Raw genomic sequence first — 22088 nt, 5'->3', positions numbered from 1 at the left:
GCATTTCTCCCAGACAACCCATTTATTTATTTATTTATACTTTATTGTATCTATTCTTTGTTAATAGTTTCGACCAACACCTTAAGAAACTCTCTCTTGACTGTTGGATCAAGGGTCGGATTCAAAAGGCAGTGTTGCTTGAAACGGCCCTCATTGTGACGAGGTTCCTCAGCCTACAACCTTAACTACCGGCAACCTGGGCCTCAACCTGCCACCGGAGCCCTACTATTTTTATATTTTTAAATATTTTTATTTGTCTTTTTTTAATGTATTTAAAAATGTAATAATAAGGATATATGTTGTATAAAAGTCATAATAGACATATATATATCTTAATATATATAAATCTCGTGTCACAATGTTTGTCCTCAACGGACTCCTAAACCACTTAACCGATTATAATAAAATTCGCACACCATGTGCAGTTCGATCCAACTTGAAAGAGGCTATATTTTATTTTGATATATTAATTATTATATTTAAGAAAAAAATAAAGAAGGCGGTACAAAGTTCGCCAGGTCAGCTAGTATATATATATATATATATATATATATATATATATATATATATATATATATATATATATATATATATATACAAAATATATACATATACATAACAAACTGATAAAAAAAGAGAAAACAAAAACTCGTTCATGTCGTCTCCAGTTTAAGTTACTGACTTTTTTGTAGTTCTTGAGCACACTCCGAAATATATCCTGTAAAATACCGACAGACAGGCAACCCTGCGCCGATGTTCTAGACTTGAAGTCTGGAGTTAACCAGTGATTCGACACCCATGAGTCTTACGGTGCATCGATCCACAGAATTCAAAGTAGGTATTCGTAGCAAGCTGGTACTTGGCAGAGCAATCTCATAAATGACTGCAGTACTCCATGCACAATCGAACTTGTGCTTGGTACAGGGTAAGAAACTGTTGCGGTGTAAAGTATTGCCTGACTTTGTTGAGGCTACCTATTTTCTTATCAGTAGTTTTAAGTCGGAGCTAATGATAATGAACTCCATTTAGAGGTAAAAAGACAAGCTTGCGTTTTGGAAGCATTAAATTTGACTAGGTTGACATCAACCCAATCGGATACCTCTTTCAAAGCCAAATTTATGCGTTCGACCAGAGCCTCTATGCTCAAGAGTTTCCATTTAGCATAAAAAAAGACAATTAAATTGTATATTTAATTTACGCATAACCATACCACAGAAACTTGGTTCCATTTGGTATATTAAAATAATTGTTATTAATAGAATAATGTATAATGGTGCCAAGTGTGCGTGGATCTGTTTTGTATAAAATGACATGATAGTAATATCGTTTCTTTGTTTTAACAAAAATGTCCCATGGTACTGTGGTTCGGTTTTGCTTTTTATGTAATGTTCATTATTGCTGGTGGTTCCATTCTGCTTTTCGTATACCTTGTTTTCAAAGGGAAAATCACGTAGTTCTCTTTTGTATAATAATTTAGACCACTTTTAGATGAGTATTTTCAAAAAAAACAAAAAACCGAAAATTGTCGGTCCCTTTTTGCATAAATACGGACAATTTTTAAGTCGATCAAATAAAATTTGAATTTACTTTAAACATGTAACATTCATTAACAATTAATTAAAATGTATTAATTATTTATTAGGTCACTTGTTGAAATTTCTCAACGTTGATGGTAATTTGTCTGTATTACTGTCTTGAAATAATTGTGAATTGGGGTTTGGTGAAATGTATATTTTAAATCCAATAATTTACATATATTACTAAACCTAATTTTAAGTATACTAACAATTTATTCAGATAATATTTACATAATTTGTAATATTAGGAAATATTTTACCTGACTTCTTAAACATTTTCTCTGTGAAGCACAAATTCTAGACTTTTATATCTACGACTATATCCGCAACAAAAAAAAACCGAAAAAACATGTTACTCAGATGACCACAGGCATCAATAAAAGTTGCATACAAGCTACAAGAGCACGCATAATACGTATAATCGCGCGCAAGACTTGAAACATCTAAACCTGTTTAGTGTATACACATGGCTGCGGAATAGTTGCGGTCAAGTAGGCAACAGCACCATGTTTTTGAAATTTATTACATACATTGCTAGAGTACAATTCAATCGTTATTTTTTTTAAAGTTAATTAACATTGATTTAATTAAAAGTATTTGCGAGCAATTATTGGTGGCGCCCTGTTATTAATGTATTCTATTTATTAATTTATGGTAAAATTTGAGTTTGATTACCTACTTGCTCCAATATAATAAAGAATTATCGACTTCAAATTGTTGTGACATTGCGATGACTGTAATAAATTATTGGAACACATTAACTATCGGAAAAAGACAGGAGTCAAATGTCACTAATTAATTATTTCAATTCAATGACTGTTGAAATTTAAATAACTAAAAAATAATATTTAAATTTTACTAATAAATCTCTTAATATTAAATTTTAGTTATAAATAGTATATCATTTTCGCGTTTCATCAACAGTTTTAAATTTACTGTTCTAAGCATGACTTAAATTATCGCAAAAAAAATCGTAAAACGAAAATTCTTACTTTGATGAAGTATAAAAAATATGGAGAAGAAACTTTTAGGCAAGAAATTATATCTCAATAAATAAAACAATAACTTTGAACTATTATTTAATTAATCCATTCTTTTAAATCTAACTTACAACTAAAGCCCACACAGGTATTGTGTACTACACAAAATGGTCTAGCGAAAAATTCGTTTGGAAACTTATTAAAATGAATAGAAAGTGAAATAATTATTATACAAAAGCTTTAATACATTATATACGTTTTAATTACTTAATTAAAGAATAGTCAATCACAAAAACATTTAAGTTTAAAACAAACAGACTACGATGATATCAAACTTAATTTTCACGCAGAATGAAAAGATACGAAGCAACTTTAACCTTGACCCTAACTTGAAGACAAAGAACAAAAAAAAAGTATAAACTTTTATATGTAACTTTTCACACATTTCAATCTGCCTCCAAACGAATTCGATCCTGTTGTGACACGAATCATTTATCATCGTCCTTGTCCTTGGGCTCCTTGTTCTTGGACTTGCTGCTCCGCTCCCGGTCCCGGTCCCGCGAGCGCTCCCGTTGCCGCGGCGAGCGCGAGCGGGACTTGTGGCGTCTCGACCTCGAGCGGGAACGTTCCCGTCTGTAAGATCTGGAAATAGATTTTTTTTTAAGTAAAACTTCTTTACGCACGCTTGACTTGGAAAGTAAGCTGGTGAATGCGTGACGAGAGCGTTACGAAAAGTGTGATCGGGCGAGGCGAACGGAGCGAGAGAGAGGTGCGAGCACACATTTTAGAAAATCTCATAGTCAGTTACGTTTCGTATATCTAAGAGACAGTGCAGGCCTATTACTGAAGAAGTTTTACTGTAGTCGTGTGGTCTAAAGCACACTAGTTTTTTTTTTAGATTAGTGGAACGATTCCGATTCCTCAGCATTAAGTTGAATTTGTACGAATTAATACGTTTTTAGAAAAATGAGTATAAACTGTTTACAAAAATACTAGTCTCTGTTCCACTAGAATTAATCAACCATTCAAGCATTTACATAGATGTACTGGTTCGTAAGAAAAAAGATCCGTTTCTCGGTATAGTAACCGGGTATAAGTCGGTAGAAATTAATAAAATAACAATGTACAGAATGAACTCTCAACAGAAGGCATATATCAACAAAACATTACAAGAGTATATGATATAGTGAAATTGAACTGACAAAGTTCTGCACAGCCACTCTTAAACACATTATCGCATGTACAGGGTACCAGTCTAGTTGTATTGAAAATATCATGAATGCCTGTGGTTTAAGGTTTAATCTCACCTGGAACTTTCTATTTTTTTCAAAATATATAAAAAATAATCATTAACATACAGACATACACTATTGATGAATCTGTTGATTATATCTGTATGAGACCTGAATTGTTCCACATAGAGAATATAATATCGATCCTGATTTCTGTTATAAGCAGTTAACTAAGATCATTACATATAATTTAATCTATCACATCAGATTAATTTTTGAATAAGTAGACAATTATGTTAGTAAAAGTTGCTTCTCTCCCATATATTACAAATATTCCTCTCGTGAATTATTAATTAATTTCATGCAAAAAACTTATAATCGTATTATAAGGATATTATAAAATTTAATACTTACTTTTCTCTCGCTCTGTCTGGTTTAATGGAACGCGAACGTTCACGATCTCTATCTCTGTCTCTCTCTTCCTAGAATTATAAAAGTAACTTAGTGTAAACATTTATACAAAAAAAAAACTGCTGTAATTTTAAACTCGTTTATTTAACCGACTTCAAAAAAGGAAGAGGTTATTCAATTTGACCGTATATACATATATATATATATATATATATATATATATGGTATATATGTATATATTATGTATGTTCGGGGATAACTCCGTCGTTTATGAACCGATTTTGTTAATTCTTTTTTTGTTAGAAAGGAGATATTCCTAGTTTGGTATCATGATAAGGAAACCAGGATCTGATGATGGGATCCCAGAGATATCGAGAGAAACTCTCGAAAATCCGCATAACTTTTTACTGGGTGTACCGATTTTAATGATTGTTAATTTAATCGAAAGCCAATGTTTATCATGTGGTCACATTTAAATTTCATCGAGATCGGATTACAACTTTTGGAGTAACCTTTGATAATGCGTATTTACTTGACTATTTTTTCGTCTACCAACGTTGTATTACTTGTCGATATAATTGAAGTCAGTTTTTCTTCGTTTGCCTGCAAACACAATTATATAATCGACAACATATTCTCCTTTATTGAGAAATAGAAATTTGCTCAGTAGTGTGACATAAAGGCTACCAGTGAAGTTGAAATTATAAAACACACCTCGTCTCTCCTGTCTCTATCCCTGCGATCCCTGTCGTCTCTCTCCCTGAGGCGCTCCCTATCCCTGTCCCTGTCCCGCTCTCTATCCCTGTCTCGCTCTCTATCCCTGTCCCGCTCATGCAGGTGTGGTGGGAGGTGCGAGCGGTATTGGGGCGGGAACGGGGCCCCCAACACGTGAGAAGGGGGCATGTTGTGCGGAGGGCCTAGCGGGGGCGTCATCCCCATCGGGGGACCCATGGCAGGGGGGCCCATTGGACCCGGAGTTAACTCCTTTATTTCACTCGGCGCCCAGCCGCTTTGTTCCGGATGAGCTGTAAATATACATTTTGTTAGTCCCAAAGAAATGTCAACGATTTTTCTTAAAATCCTCAACAATTTTAAAATAATAATTCCACTTACAATATTTACGTTTCTTTCCTGAAATAAATAAATAAAATTGTGTAAAATTAAATAAGAATAAAAAAAAGTTATATAGAGATACGTTAGGGAGAATAAAAAATTTAAATGCATTAAATTGATAAGCAAACAAAAACATAAATATTATATGAATACCTCAACTGTTTTTAATACTAAAAATTAAATTAAGACGGGGTTTAGAGTTTATGTTAAAATGTATTTTAACATAAACTCGATTTAAGGACGAGTAACAAATGATTAGTATGGGTATAGACTCAAACATTTTTCATTTTCTAAAGTTATGAATGGTCAATTTGTAGTAAGCTAGTGATTTAGTGTGTAATTTAGCAAGCATTCTTGTAATTGATTAAAAATATTTTCCATTCTGGTCAAGCACAATTTACACGTAATAACACCTTGCTCACTAACTAACTCGACAAAAGTGACAGGTTTGGTTTTGTTTTTGACAGTGAACTTATAACCTAGCTGAGCACAAACCAACCAACCAGTTTTAGATCAAAACAGTTTTTTTTAACTTTCTTGCCGATTCTCTGTAAAATATACAATCCGAATCGTTGGTAGCTTTATTTTTAACGATAATTACGACGACTCGAAGGTACTTTTCAAGGCTATCTGAATAAAGATATTTTGATTTTGACAACTAAATCACTCGGCACTTGAGCGAGTCACGAGAGAGCTAGAGATAGAGAGCGGTAGAGCGGTAGAGCGGTACTCCAGGGCTCGTCGTAGGGCGCGGGCGGGTAGTAGTGCTCGGGCGGCGGCGCGCTGAAGTAGTCCGGCGCCGCGTCGCGCCCGTGCGTGCGCCCGTACTCGCGCTTGAGCGAGTCACGAGAGAGCTAGAGATAGAGAGCGGTAGAGCGGTAGAGCGGTACCCCAGGGCTCGTCGTAGGGCGCGGGCGGGTAGTAGTGCTCGGGCGGCGGCGCGCTGAAGTAGTCCGGCGCCGCGTCGCGCCCGTGCGTGCGCCCGTACTCGCGCTTGAGCGAGTCACGAGAGAGCTAGAGATAGAGAGCGGTAGAGCGGTAGAGCGGTACCCCAGGGCTCGTCGTAGGGCGCGGGCGGGTAGTAGTGCTCGGGCGGCGGCGCGCTGAAGTAGTCCGGCGCCGCGTCGCGCCCGTGCGTGCGCCCGTACTCGCGCTTGAGCGAGTCACGAGAGAGCTAGAGATAGAGAGCGGTAGAGCGGTAGAGCGGTACCCCAGGGCTCGTCGTAGGGCGCGGGCGGGTAGTAGTGCTCGGGCGGCGGCGCGCTGAAGTAGTCCGGCGCCGCGTCGCGCCCGTGCGTGCGCCCGTACTCGCGCTTGAGCGAGTCACGAGAGAGCTAGAGATAGAGAGCGGTAGAGCGGTAGAGCGGTACCCCAGGGCTCGTCGTAGGGCGCGGGCGGGTAGTAGTGCTCGGGCGGCGGCGCGCTGAAGTAGTCCGGCGCCGCGTCGCGCCCGTGCGTGCGCCCGTACTCGCGCCGCTCCGCCGTCATCACCTGCGGCGACACGCTCTAACTAAGTAAACGGTATTGCTTTACTCGGTTAACGAGGTAGGGTTGTGTTCCTGTTGGTGAGTAAGGTGACCAGAGCTTCTGGGGGGAGATTGGGGATAGGGTCAGCAACAAGCTTTCGATGCTTCTGGTTTGCAGACGTCTATAAGCTACGGTAATCACTTACCACCAGTCATGTTAATGTAGTCATTGACGTGTATTAATTAAAGTACGATACTTCCCAAAACAACAGTCAGCAATAAGCAATAGCTTTCAAAGAGCACTGTATAATGAAACGCCATAATATTACCGAACCGTACTAATTTATTCAAATCAATTTTTAAACTATGTGCAATCGAAAAGAAATAGTTTAAGCGCGATTTAAATTGCCATCAGCGCCATCTATTAGACGATTTATACATTAACATCCCGCCACCCCAAGGACGACTTAGTCCTTAATTAACAAAAGTAAATTAACAACTAAATTCATAATCATAATATTGAAGATCACTCAATCGTCCATGGGTAGAGGGCATAGCTTGACTATAGGTCTTTTAAACTTTTTAGTTTTATTTTGAAGTGTCACTACTCTAGTTATGCCATCCACACCTGGATGTTTATCAATTACTCGACCCAAAAGCCATTTGCCTGGTGGCAGTCTATCATCTTTCACTAGAACAATAGTACCAATCTTTATGTCTGGACAACCCTTATTCCATTTAGAACGGTTTTGGAGGGAAACTAAATATTCATTTTGCCAGCGGTGCCAAAAGCTTTGCATCATTTGCTGTAACATGCGCCAGCGTTGAAGGGGACTCAATTTTACATTTTCAAGTGGTTCATCAGGCACAACGAACGGAGGTTCGCCAATCAAAAAATGTCCAGGTGTTAATGGAGGTTCATCTAAGGAAGAATTAATTAAGGTTAAAGGCCGGGAGTTTACACATGACTCGATTTGTGTTAAAAGAGTATAAAATTCTTCAAAAGTAAGGGAAGTTTGACTAATAACTCTTTTCAAATGTGTTTTTACTGATTTCACCCCGGACTCCCACAATCCTCCGAAGTGAGGAGAGTGAGGTGGTATAAAGTGCCAGTTTGTTTGGTCATTAGCTAATAATTCTGAAATTTCTGAAACTACATGAGATTTAACATTTTTAAAAACTACATTTAATTCCCGTGAAGCCCCAACAAAATTTGTACCGCAGTCACTCCACATATCCTTACAGTGACCACGTCGAGCTGTAAATCTTTTAAACGCGGCTATAAAGGCAGAAGAGGTCAAGTCACTTACTACTTCCAGGTGAATGGCTTTTGTTACAGTACATACAAAAAGACAAATATAAGCTTTACAAAGTTTTTTACATCTACCTGGGTACAGTTTTAAGCTAAAAGGTCCTGCAAAGTCTGTGCCTGTAGTCCTGAAGGGACGATCAGGCCGTACTCTATAGTGAGGTAGATTACCCATAAATGGAAAGTGAGGTACAGTGCTTTGTTTAAAACAAGGAATACATTTTTTAATAACAATTTTGGTTAAGTTTTTAACTCTAAATATCCAGTATTTTTGTCTTATATAGTTTAATGTGAGTTGATGACCTCCATGCAGTGTCCTTATGTGAGCATCAATAGTTATTAATTTGGATAGTTGACAATTGTGACTTAAAACAATAGGTGATTTTTGATAAGGAGGTATTTCTGCATTGCGGAGTCGCCCACCCACTCTTACAATTTGATCTTTATCAAGGTAAGGATTAAGAGTATACAATTTACTTTTCTTAGGGACACATTTCCCTTGTGACAAACAATCAATTTCAATTTCAAAATATTTGTGTTGTGATAATTTAATACAAAGATTTAATGAACTTTTTAGTTCAGTTGCAGTTAAAAATGAACTAATATTCCTTTGCCCTTTAAGTTTACAATTTTGTATGAATCTCTGACAATATGCTGTCACACGGACTAATTTGGAAAGGTTTGAGAATTTATACAGATAAGAATCAATAAAATTTTCATTTAAACAAACATGAGTAAGTACTTTTGTTTTTAATTCTAAATTTGTTTCAGGAATGTGACTATCATTTGCAATAACAGTTGGTTGTTTTAAAAATGTAGGGCCATTCCACCATAGTTCTGACTGCTGTAATTCAATTGGATTAATTCCACGCGAGGCTACATCAGCAGGATTACAAATAGAGGGAATGTGATGCCATTGAGAGCTATTTGTACAAGTCAAAATTTCAGCCGCGCGATTAGCAACAAAAGTAGACCAGTTATTAGGAGTTTTCCGCAACCAAGCCAAAACGATGGTAGAATCTGTCCAAGCGTACACATTACTTTTATCAATCTTTAATTCCAGTATCAATACTCTTAGCATCCTAGCCAGTAATACTGCACCGCAAAGTTCAAGACGAGGTAGTGATACTTGTTTTACAGGAGCTACCCGTGATTTGGCAGCAATCAAACGAATATTAACTTTGTCACCATCCCGAACTCTGAGGTACACAACACAAGCATAAGCAACACAAGATGCATCACAAAATCCATGAAGTTCAATTTCAGACGTTACATTTGAAATGAAGAGCCAGCGTGGAAGCTCAATGGTTTGTGCATTTGCAAAATTTTCAATGTAAGTCAACCATTCAGCTTTCAACTCTGGAGTCAATTCTTCATCCCAATCTAAGCCCGCTAACCACAGCTTTTGCATAAATATTTTAAGACAAATGATAGCCGGTGCCAACCAACCCAGAGGGTCAAAAGTCTTAGCTATAGCAGAGAGTACATTTCTTTTAGTAATGAGTTCAGTATCACAATCTAAGTTTAATTTTAGCTCAAAATTGTCTGTCTGTGAATTCCATACTATACCTAATGCCTTAATTGTACCTTGAACCTTAATATGCACTACACTTTGTGACTCTCTATCGTCATTTGGGATTTTAGACAACACTGATTCACTGTTAGACGACCACTTGTGTAGTTTGAAACCACCACGATTAAGTAGCTCTGTCAAGCCACTTTGTAGCCTTATTGCATCTTCTTCGGTGGAGGCTCCTGTCATCAGGTCATCCATGTAAATATCTGATTTTATTATTGCAGATTCTTGAGGGAAGTTAACAGCTTCATCTTCAGCGAGCTGATGCAAGGTACGCATTGCAAGAAATGGTGCCGAGGATGTACCATATGTTACAGTAAGTAGTCGGTACTCTTCTACTGGATCCTTGGGAGATTTTCGCCATAATATCCTTTGATAATCACGGTCTTCCTTTGATATCAAAATCTGTCTGTACATCTTCATAATGTCACCAATCAAGCAAATTTTGTGTTGTCTCCAGCGAGTGATCAGATTCCTTATATCTTGTAGTATAGAAGGTCCTGTTAATAATTCTTCATTTAATGATTTTCCATTGACAGGTGTAGCACTTCCATCAAACACTACTCTTAATTTAGTGCTGATATTCTCTGGTCGCACTACAGCATGATGAGGTAAGTAGTAACATTGATTTTTTGTTTTAAGTTCTCTTTCAGGTACAGGTTCCATATGTCCACTTGTTAAATATTCATCCATAAACCTTATGTATTTTTCTTTCAGGTTATATGATTGTGTGAAACGCTTTTCCATCTGTTGCAGACGACGCAGCGCTACAAGCTTAGTGTCACCGAGCGCTGTTGGTGGAGTTTCTCGAAAAGGTAAGTGAACAACATATCGTCCTTCATCAGTACGAGTGTGAGTTTTCTTAAAGTGTTCCTCGCACAATACTTCCAGTTCTGTGAGAGGTTTCTCATGAGATAAGGGCTCTTCTATTTCCCAAAACTGCCTGAGCAACTGATCCACATCAACTTTTGTGTGAGTGACAATGACATCATGTTTTTGTGGTTCTATTTGTGAGACTCTTCCAGATATTAACCAGCCCAAGCGAGAATTGACTGCGACAAGAGACTTGTGTTTGTGTATACCTTCTTGTATTATTTCAGCATGCACGTCGGCACCCAACAAAATATCAATATGCCTTGGCTTGTAATACTCTGGATCTGCTAGATCTAAAGACATTGTAGAAGGCCAGGCATCTTGTGCGAATTCCCTTGAAGGTAGTAATGAAGTAAGTTTTTTAAGTATATAAGCTTTAACTTCAATTGGTTGTGTACATTGCTTAGTAGATTGTATTGTAAATTTCACCATAGACCTTATTGTAACCACTGTTGAATTGGATACACCAGTGACTTTGCCATGCACAGGAATACGGTCCAGTTGTAATAGTTGTGCAGCTGCTTCAGTAAGGAATGAGGCCTGAGAACCTTGATCTATTAGCGCTCGTAAGATGTATGTATTACCCTTTTGTGCCTTTACAGCCAATTGAGCTGTCGCTAAAATTACTTGGTGGCTCTGAGTTTCAGTTTTCATACAAACTGTGTTGCAAGATGAAGCAGGATGTTCTCTCTTTTCTTCAGTTGAAGATGAGCTACCACTTAATAAGTCTGTCTTATTGAGGGGTGTGTAATGCAGCAGAGTGTGATGGCGTCGCCCATATTTCTTACAAGTTGTACTCTGTCTACAGTTCAAAACATTATGTCCCTTAATAAGGCAATTAAAGCATATGTTGTTTCTCTTAATGAAGTCCTGGCGTTCTGAAACCTTTAAGTTGGCAAAATCTTTACAGTGGCAAATATAATGATTCTGTGAACAATATGTGCAAGCATTTTTCATTTCCGTTACAAAAGATTTGACGTTAGTGACTTTTTGCGGCATAGGTTTTCTTACATAATCCTTAGGTTGTGAGTGTATATCATTTCCATAGAGCGAAATCTTTTTTCTAAAAACAAGGTTAATTGGTGAAACGTAGGTATATCAGTTGAGTTTTCGAGGGACTGTTCCCACAACTTGTGTGATTCAGTATCTAATTTTTTAACAGTTATATGCACTATGATTGCATCCCAATTTGATACATCAATTCTGATATTCTTTAGCGAGTCGAGGCATTGAGTAGTAGTATCTAATAAGTCTTTAATACCTTGTGTAGATTCCGTTGTCATCTTCTTTTGGTTCAATAAGCGGTTTAAGATATTGTTTACTATAACTCTTTGATTGTCAAATCTGTCAACTAATTTTTGCCACGCATCTTGGTAATTTGCATCACTGAGACTAAAATTTTGAAGCAATTGTTCGGCTTCTCCGGTCAAACTAGATTTCAAGTAATGATGTTTCTCAATATTTGACAAGTTATTATCATTATGTATGAGTGATAGATACAGATCTCTGAAACTTATCCAATTACTGTAATCTCCATTAAATTTTGGTATTGGTATTGGTGGCAATTTTGGTTTCAATTTTGAGAAGTCAGAAGTGTCATTAGCATTCTTACCGGAGGTATGAGTAGAATCTAATTCATATAAATAATCCTTTAACAACGTTTTTAAATCCAAATAGGCATCTTCCGTAATACTATAGTTATTCTCCGAATCGAAGTCACAACTTTTTAATTCCTTTTCCGAATATTTTGTTTGAAAATAATGATATTGTTTGTTATATGAATCCATATACTCGTTTAATGTCTCTAATCGCGTGTCCAAATAACCTCTTGTTATTTTGGATCGGCTACATTTCTTAGTATTAGTTAACAACTTTATGATTTTGTTTGACAATTCAGTAATAATTCCTATTTGCGTTTTAATATCAGCCATATTTCGTAATTTTAAGTTTAAAAACAATTCAAGCACAATTTATAAAGTCTATTTTTATTATGTCACTGACAGTTGTTACAGTTAATTTTGAAAACAATAATTTTACTAAGTCCAGTTTGTTTGAAAATTTTCTAAGTCCACACAACGCCTAATAATTGAATTCGCTAAGTCCACACAACACGTAAGAATTCTAAGTCACTTTACGAAATTATTCTAAGTTCGATTATTCACCAGAGACTAAGTTGATTTAACACCACTGTACTCACGTTACCGCTAAGTCCACAAACAAAGAAGAGCAGTCCCGTCACTATCACTGCAATCCTGTTATGCGTCACTTCACAGTTCACTAATTTTGCACCACACAACTTCACTACACGACACTTGCACTTTTTCACTACTTAACACTTATCCGGCTCGAAGGACCACGAAATGTATAATGAAACGCCATAATATTACCGAACCGTACTAATTTATTCAAATCAATTTTTAAACTATGTGCAATCGAAAAGAAATAGTTTAAGCGCGATTTAAATTGCCATCAGCGCCATCTATTAGACGATTTATACATTAACAAGCACAGTGTTATGCTTCTTTTTCTAATTAAATTAGAAACAGCAGTTATATGACCTGTGCATTTTTCAATAATACCACAATATAATGTCAAAAAAGTAATAAATAATTATTTAAATAATTGACATTCTGCACACCACATAACATCACTATAAAAACTATTAAGTATTAAGTCAATAAATAACGGTTAGTTTACCTGAATAGTATTTTCACGAGACTGATAGTTGTTCGGCATTCCAGGCGGCATCTCATCATGTCTTGGGGGACCTAAAGGCAACAGAGATACTTATCATTAGTTATAAATTAAAATTACCTATAAGTTAGTACAACAACGAACAACAAACATTTTTTGCTCGATAATAGATCGTACACTTCTCCTACATGGAGAAGGGTACGATACTCCTAGCGGCCGAGGAGCGTCGTTGATGTGCATGCACCACTGCCGCTCGCACTGTGTAAATAGTACGGGAGCCAAGCGGGGATTTTGGGATTTACTCGAGTGCGACATAACATAAGGCGTGAAATCTTGCATTATGTTAAGTACTCCTCCAGGTATTATAGGGGCTTTATATAGAGCCATGCGTCTAGGATATCATAAGATTATTAAAAAGTCGAGCGCGTTAGATTAAGGGGAGGTGATTAATTTACATGCAGAAAAATGTGTACTTTAATAAATAATCAGACAATTTGAGCATAACATAAAAAACAGGACGGACCCAAAATTTTCATTTAACTTGGAAAAAAAAATTAAAGAAATCAGTAATGTCATTCTCAAGTTATGGCGTGACCAAGAGAAATGGTGATTCATAAATCAGTCTATAACATCCACTAATAGGCATAGGCCTCTTTCTCGGATCGGTGCTTAGTTCACCACGCCGCTCTACCGCGGGTTAGTGTATATACAGTACTACTATGAGTAACGATCGCTATTAGGTATTCATAATAACAACCGGGACCGAAAGCTTGACGTGCTAACCGAGGCACGGTAGGGAGTTCCACGAGGAAAAACATCTAAACTGGAAAAAAACGAGTGTGATTAAAACCACACGCCTGAAGTAAAACTTGCGACTCTTCACTAACTCATATTTCCTTCTCAACTTCCGTTCCATCACACTTTTCGTAACGCTCTCTTCACGCATTCACCAGCTTACTTCCTAAGCGAAGCGTGCGTAAAGAAGTTTTACTTCAAAAGATATAAGTTGACATGAGTTGCTTTCTATTATTTTTTATAAAATTATACTCTACACCTACACCGTCAATATATCATCTCCTTTGCCCTAAGGTTGCCTGGAAGAGATTGCTCTTAAGCAATAAGGTCGCCTTTTGTACATTTTTTTTTTCTACAAGTTATTGCTAATGTTGCTTGCTTATTTTATTTGTATGGTGTACAGTAAAGTGTTAAATAAATAAATAAATATAATATTTGTAAAGTGCAAATATCCATCAATATCCGTCAGTATGCAGCAGCGCAGTACCGGGAGCGCGGCGCGCGTCGGCGGGCGGCGCGCGCGGCGGCGGGCCGGCGTGCAGCGCCACGCCCGCCTCGTTGACGCGCATGCGCCGCTGCCGCTCGCAGTACGCGCTCCACGTCACCTCGTTGAAGCCGTAGTTGAAGTAGTCTGGGGACGAACGACACACATCACAGCCGACCCCACTGACGTTATCCTGTCCGTAATCTCAATTATTAGTTAAATAATCTACAGTACGCACGCACGCACTAGTTCAGTTTTTTTTCTCCCGACTTCATTTACAAATGTAATTTATCATTACGGAAACAAAATATTGTAAATCAGAATTAACACAACTTTTTAGTTTGTAAAGAAAATAATTGTCAAAACGTTAAGTTGCTCCAGAGATCAGTCTTTACTTAAATCTACAAACAAACTCATAAACTTCTCTTCAAAAATCTCTTTACAATATTAGGTAAGCAATTTTATTGGGAGAGTAACCATTGAAAAAAATTCCCTAGGAAATTAACAAGTAAATTAACTTATTAGTAAAATTTCAATAAATAATGTCTTTGCTTTATAATAATATAAAAGTACTTTATGAAACCAAACTCTTTCATATTTAGTATCTCAACCAAAAGATAACCATACCTGATATATCAGCACCAGGCTTATTCCAGGGTTTATCTTCGATAGTATCTATGTTAAATTCAAGAGCTGGCACTCCATTTATGCTTCCGGGTCCTTCCAAATCTTCCAGTGTCACTTTGCTTCCAGCAGCTGGACCTGGCCGTGGTTTCTCTCCACCGGCGGCTACGAGGCCTACTCCACGCTATAATTTAGAACATAAACATATATCATATCTATGCTAAGGGAATATGTGTCATGTCTCATTTCATCATAATCATTATCATTATATATAATATTCTGTGTGGTTACGGCATCAAGGGACATCCGTGGGTGTCGTAAGAGGCGACTAACACAGTTCCCCTACTACCTTGGAACTTAAAAAGCCGACCGATGGCGGGGTAGCCACCCAACTGCTGGCTTTGAAGTACACAGGCCGAAGACGGGCAGCAGCGTCTTTGGTACGACAAAGGCAGCCCTGCAGTCACTAACCCGCCTGCCCAGCGTGGTGACTATGGGCAAAACACATTTTTGGCGTGAACTTGTGGAGGCCTATGTCCAGTAGTAGACTGCGAAAGGCTGCTGTGATGTGATATATACAAATAATAAAACTAAGTTGATAAAATGTGCGTGCCGATAAAACTTAAAAAGGAGTCCCGGCATGATAAAGGGACAAGAAAGTTCCCGTTTTAACCTAAAGGGCGGGTTTTTAAAAATATAAGGGCTTTTCCAGCCCTTCAACTTGGAAATTAAGTGTAGTGGCGCCATCTGTTGTCGAATGTTTGAGTTTCATTCAGAACAACGATTATTTGGGTTGCTTTTCGAAAGGCGCTGCGAGCAATTGCAGCATTTGTAGTAATGGCGCGAAATTTAAAATTCCAATTTCAATAAAGTCTAAAATTACATTTTTTACTGTAATAAAGTTATAAATTTTTATGTATTTATACAGCAGGAGCTAACTTATATTTTGGAGTTTTGTGATTATTAAGCTTTTTAGATTCCCGGCGTTTCCTGGACCTGGTTGCTAAATAATTGTGTTTCTCGCAAACGAAAAAAAACCGACTTCTATTACAAAAGTAGTTATCAGATATCGATCAAATTTAAAAGCAGCAGCTTTCAATTAAAACAAGAATCATACGCCGTTACATAAATACGCGTTATCAAAGATTACTCATTGTATCTAGATCAAATTTAAATGAAACTGCAAGACAAGCACCAGCTCTCGATTAAAACAAGAATTATTAAAATCGGTGAACCCAGTAAAAAGTTATGCGGTATAATACAAACGTAAATCGAGGAAAAAAATAGTTCAGTAAATACGTATTATTAAATATAACTTAAAAAGTACAAGTTAAATCTCAATTAAATTTTAATAGGGCCACGTGACACGCACCACCTTTCGATAAAAAAAAAAAATAATCATCGAAATCGGTCCATTCAGTAAAGTTTTGAGGTAGCATACATAAAAAAAATACAGGCGAATTGAGAATCTCGTCCTTTTTAAGAAGTCGGTTAACAAAAAAATACGCGCGCAATGCATGTTTAAATCTGTCCTACCCACTGTGGCGTACAGCGGGCATGACGTCAATGTTTTCAGGTCACGCGCCGACACCAACTGAGTGAGTAAATAAAGATCCATATCCATATCCGTGGATATTGACACTAAATATCCATATCCGGATCTGTATCCACAGATATACATTTTTGACGATCCGGCACATCACTAATTAAAACTAATATTTAATTTTAAAATTATGTCTTTCAAAATGACAATCATGTTATATACAATAGTATTCTGAAAGTGTTTGTAGATCGATGGGAGAGTCCTATGCTGCGACATTGGATAAAGCTCCATGTAATATGAATAATGTAATAGAATGTAAATATAAAAAGGTTATAAATTTTCCATCTTAAATTTTCTGTACTAACACTAGGTTATAAGAAATATTGTTACTAACACTATATGGGCTAGTCCTGAAATAAATGTTATTATTATTATTATTATATTATTATAAATAAATAAAAATTAGTAAAAGTATTAATAGTAACCATGAAAGCTAAAACATTATAAAGCTTTCACATTTAAAAATATTTTTGTTTTGACATTATTCATAATTAAACAGCATTTGTATGTATGCAATAAAAATTAGTTTAAATAGTTCTCTAAATGTTTATGCATTCAGCCTGTACCATCCCACTGTTGGCATAGGTGTCTTTCTTCATATAGGAGAAGAATTGGAGCTTAATCCATCACACTGCTCCACTGCGGGTTGTGCGGATATGTTCCCTACTATGAGTAACAATCGCTATCGGGTATTTATAATAACAACCGGGACCGCCGGCTCAGCATGCTCTTCAACACAACACCCTGTCCACGGCAAATATCTGTATGATCAATACAAATGTTTGTCATGTGCAGGGATCGAACCCCCAACCACCAGCGCCACAGCCACAAACCAGTGCTGTGACCGTTGCACCAAAGCATCGTCAGATTTAAAATGTACAATTTTGTGTAAAAGTTATTAAAATATTGTTGAACTATTTTTCAGAATTATCACTGATATAGAAATTTGTTAAACATTTTGTGAAAAACAAATTGGACATAGCTGGTTTTTATATACTAATAAATATTTTTCACCTTAATATTTAAACTGGCATAAGCTTGTGGCCCCGATTTAATTTCGCCAATAGTAACTTTAACGTCGTCACTATCATCTGAATCCGAATCCCCATTGTCCTGGCTGTCGGCGTCTCCATTCGTTTGATCCTGATCTTCACGATCCACTTCTCCAAAGTGTTCATCGTTGAAATGAGAGTCGTCGTTGGTGACTTCATTACCTTCAGTCTCTTCAGTCTCTTTATAATCAATGTCCTACAAAATTATTACAATACATTTGATTATTTCTTATTACACAAATAATATTAAATGAGGTTAAGTGGCAAATTAGTTCCACAAAACTTACGGCAGTCCCTATTGTAGATTTTTGTGTAAATATTTTGAAATAAATAAAATTAAGTTGTAAATAAATCATGTGTCTGTCCTAGTGTAATTATTTTGTAATAGTTTAGTTACTAACAGCTGTAGTCTTAGTTTAACATTAAATGTTTATGTTGTTTTAGGTTATGGTGTAACAATGAAAGTCTGACTATTTAGACTGTTTTCAAAATTAAATAGAGACTGTTATCTCTACTGCACCGACCAATTAATCTCCTTCGTGTGTTCTCCACTCTACGTGACATTGGCGGAATCAACCGTGCTACTTTGGCACAACTGAAAGCCATTAAACCAATCAATCAATCAATCAAAACTTACGGCAAGTTCATCCGAAGTGTTAATTTGTTGCTGATCCTTGTCGCTTACACTGGGGGCTTTTGTCTCGTTTTGATCATTGTTGGAGTCTCCGTACAGCCAGTTATCATCATTTTCATCTGCTGGAGGTGTTTCTATTCCAGCTTCTGCCATTTTTGTTTGACACTTAAGCCTTCGATTCCTTATCAAATCGATTGCTTATCAAATTGAAATAATCAACATCGAGTATGTCCAAATTTTGTTTAGTTTGATAAATGCGAAATGATATATTGAAATGCCAGAGTCACAGAACACTATTACACTTACTCCTACCGGAGACCACAGTCCACACTACCAGTATATAAGTGTATAATCTATGGTCCACTCCAGTCCACACATTGGTCCACAGTCCACACACAATATATGAATATACATTAAGAAATGTCAATTTTTTTTACGAAACGGAAAACGAAAATTTTTTCGTATATAAGTATCCCAACAAAAACATTTACATGTAAAATGTTGCCAAGACGAGATCATATGGCTCGCACTGTCAAAAAGTTATCAGATCTCATGTAGAGCCAAGCTTCTAACTCTACACGCCCTAACTCTACAAGCCCTAACTTCACAAACTCTACACCTAAGTCAAAATATGTGGCTTGTCCGTTTCGCTACCGTCACGTGGGCGTAAGGCGAAAAATTTATTCACTGTTTATTACTTTTCTGTTATACAATAGTTCTATTAAAGAAAAAATAAAAAGAAGAAGAATAATTGATATACATATAATACAAATAAAAATAAAAAGAGAATATATATGTATTAAATTTATATATATATATAAATTTTTCGCCTTACGCCCACGTGACGGTAGCGAAACGGCCAAGCCACATATTTTGACTTAGGTGTAGAGTTTGTGAAGTTAGGGCTTGTAGAGTTAGGGCGTGTAGAGTTAGAAGCTTGGCTCTACATGAGATCTGATAACTTTTTGACAGTGTGAGCCATATGATCTCGTCTTGGCAACATTTTACATGAAAATGTTTTTGTTGGGATTTCACTTCTTTTTGTAAGTTGCTTATGACAATATTTTGGTATTTTGTTCATTTTTTCTTTCTTTGTTTTGGGGTGTATTTCTTGCAAATCAGAGGTGCCTTTTTTCATAGATTACTCTCTATCTTTGCCTTTTTTCTTAATTGGTTTACTGTTTGTAATAAGCGATAGATCAGGGCGATACTTGGCTTTGAGGCGATTATATTCGACTATAGCTGCCTGTTGTGCTTTAATACTACTAAAGTCAATATTTATCTAATAACCGATTTTTGTTTTTTATGTATTTTATTATTATTATTTATAACAAGGAGTAACAAGGAGTCCCTATATCAATTTTCAGACTTCTAGCATCAAAATTTGCGGAAGTCTCATACAAACTTCCATCCCCTATTTTAAGGGGTTAGGGGGTAAAAGTTCCAAGTTTTAGATTTTTTTTTTGTTTGTGTACTAATACTAGCTTACATACCAAATTTCAGCTTTCTGGGACTTCAGGAAGTACTCTAAGAATTTTGATGATCATCAGTGAGTGACGAAATCGGGGTTTTTTAGATATCAATAAAATCTAAAGTATAAGAGCTATGCAATTGAAACTTTATATGATTAATAAGTCCACTATTGACATCATATCCTGAGAATTTTGTTTATCCGGTATAATCCAAATCCAAGTTATGAGGGTTCAAAAAAACGACGAAGCACTTCGAGAAAAGATAGGTAGTGCTTTTCGTTTTTTTTTTTTTTTTTTGGTTCGTCTTGCCGGGGCACTACCGTGCCCCCAGATCGATAAATACAGCCCTACCTAGCTCATTTTTTTTTACTCTTTTGTGAATTTGAAGGTTTCAACTTTCAAGAAATTTTCAAATAAAAGAGGGAGTCTGCTAAGCATGATCATATATTTATATGACAATAAAATGAGAGGAGTAAGGTTCGAAAAGAATGAGACGTTCGCAGTTCACTTAATTTTTTCTGTTTTGTCATAACTTTACAATACTTAAAACTTTTTTATGACGAAGGAAAGTCATTCTCACGTACTTAAGAAGTCTATTATTTACTATTAGATATATAGATTTTTATGAACAATTACCTAAATAATAAATAAAATACGAATATATAGTTATATAGTAACACATACGATACGAAACATAAATTTTATTTTATATTAGCGACCCGCCACGGCTTCGCACGGGTGCAATGCTGATAATAAATATACTAAAGAATGTCTTTATTTATAGTGTGAAGCTAGTTATAGCATGGTTATTAACATAATAATAACAACATTCAAATATGCGTCGTTATATTACGCGTTCTTACAGAATGCGTTGAAGAAATATAAGTTCACTGCTCGTTTCCCGTAGGTGATAGCGTGATAATATGTAGCCTATATGTTGACCCGACTTTTTAATAATATTCGTGCCAAATTTAAAGTAAATCCATGCAGTACCTTTTGAGTTTATCCCGGACATACATACTGACAAACAGTCAAACTGACAAAAATTCTTATAATCATATTTTTAGCTTCGCTATCGATTGTAGATCACACCCAAGTATTCTTTTAAAAAAATATTCAATGTACAGTTTTGACTTTCCTACCATTTTATTATATGTATAGACAGGCACATATATTTTTTTAATGTCTTGTATTACATACTTAAATATTATTTTATGAATTTCAACAATAAAAAAGTGTGTCATTACTAATGTTCGCACGTAAGAAGTTATACTTAGCTATGGCTAGTTAACTTCACGTTGCTAACTTCTTTTTCAATTTAGCTAACATCAGGATGTCGGTTTTTTGTGACCGTGTGCGCGTGCATCGTAATAAATTACTATCTTCTTTTTTCCCTAACGCGCCAAAAGAAGTATACCTTCAAAAATTAAATTATAAAATGACTATGGAACCCGAATCACTCGGCTAGTGCTTTTATGAGCTCGTCATTAGGCTAGTTACCTATGATATTGATGTTTGAATTAAGGGTACGTAAACGACTTAGTACATTGAAGTTCATATCTACTTTTATTTATGTTTATCGTATAACTCTAAACTTGGTTGGCAAACACAGTGTGGGACATCCTCCGGCCAGTTGGACCGACGATCTACTTAAGATTGCCGATGCCGGTGTAAGCTGGTTAAGGATTGCGGAAAACCGGGATGTCTGGCACGAACTTGCGGAAGTCTATGTCCAGCACTGGACTGCAATAAGCTGAACCGACTAACTGACTGTATAACTATAAAATAATATAATCGAATACCACGTGCTGACGCCGCTCTTATCCCGCAATCCTCAGTAATTTTTGCGCAGAGCGGCAACATCAAAGAGGTATTGGTAAAAATATCGTCATTTAGGTAACGTTATCGTTATCATTATAATTCGATTTATCGGAAAAATTAGAAAATAAAAAATGTAAGCTAACGCTTACAATACCGTAACCGGTAAATATATTACCGTTAAAAAAAATTAACGGTAGAAAAGTTATCGGAAAAAAATTAAAGCTATCTACCGGTATTTTACAATGGTAATTGGTAACGCGTTACCATACCAAGCCCTGTTTGTATAGCAGAAAGCCATCAGAGATTTCTTACAGGTTTCTTTCCATTTACATATGGGCGAATTTTTATTTTGTTTGAGAATAAACATTTTTA

The 22088-nt window shown here is 36.3% G+C and overlaps 1 protein-coding gene across 1 annotated transcript; it reads right to left on the bottom strand.

Moving 5' to 3' along the window:
• Positions 1-2643: 2643 nt before the first annotated feature.
• LOC123663371 (pre-mRNA 3'-end-processing factor FIP1) lies at positions 2644-18576 on the bottom strand. The gene is made up of 9 exons (XM_045598063.1): positions 18427-18576; positions 17752-17967; positions 15138-15318; positions 14523-14657; positions 13235-13305; positions 6677-6804; positions 4915-5233; positions 4204-4271; positions 2644-3199 (listed from the first exon to the last, which is right to left on the bottom strand). The coding sequence occupies exons 1-9, from the start codon at positions 18574-18576 to the stop codon at positions 3046-3048; spliced, it is 1422 nt and encodes a 473-aa protein (XP_045454019.1). The 3' UTR covers positions 2644-3045.
• Between the last annotated feature and the right edge of the window lie 3512 nt (positions 18577-22088).

This window comes from Melitaea cinxia, chromosome 2 (assembly GCF_905220565.1).
Source record: "Melitaea cinxia chromosome 2, ilMelCinx1.1, whole genome shotgun sequence".
Lineage (NCBI taxonomy): Eukaryota > Metazoa > Arthropoda > Insecta > Lepidoptera > Nymphalidae > Melitaea > Melitaea cinxia.
This window is presented reverse-complemented; position numbering and strand designations above follow the sequence as displayed.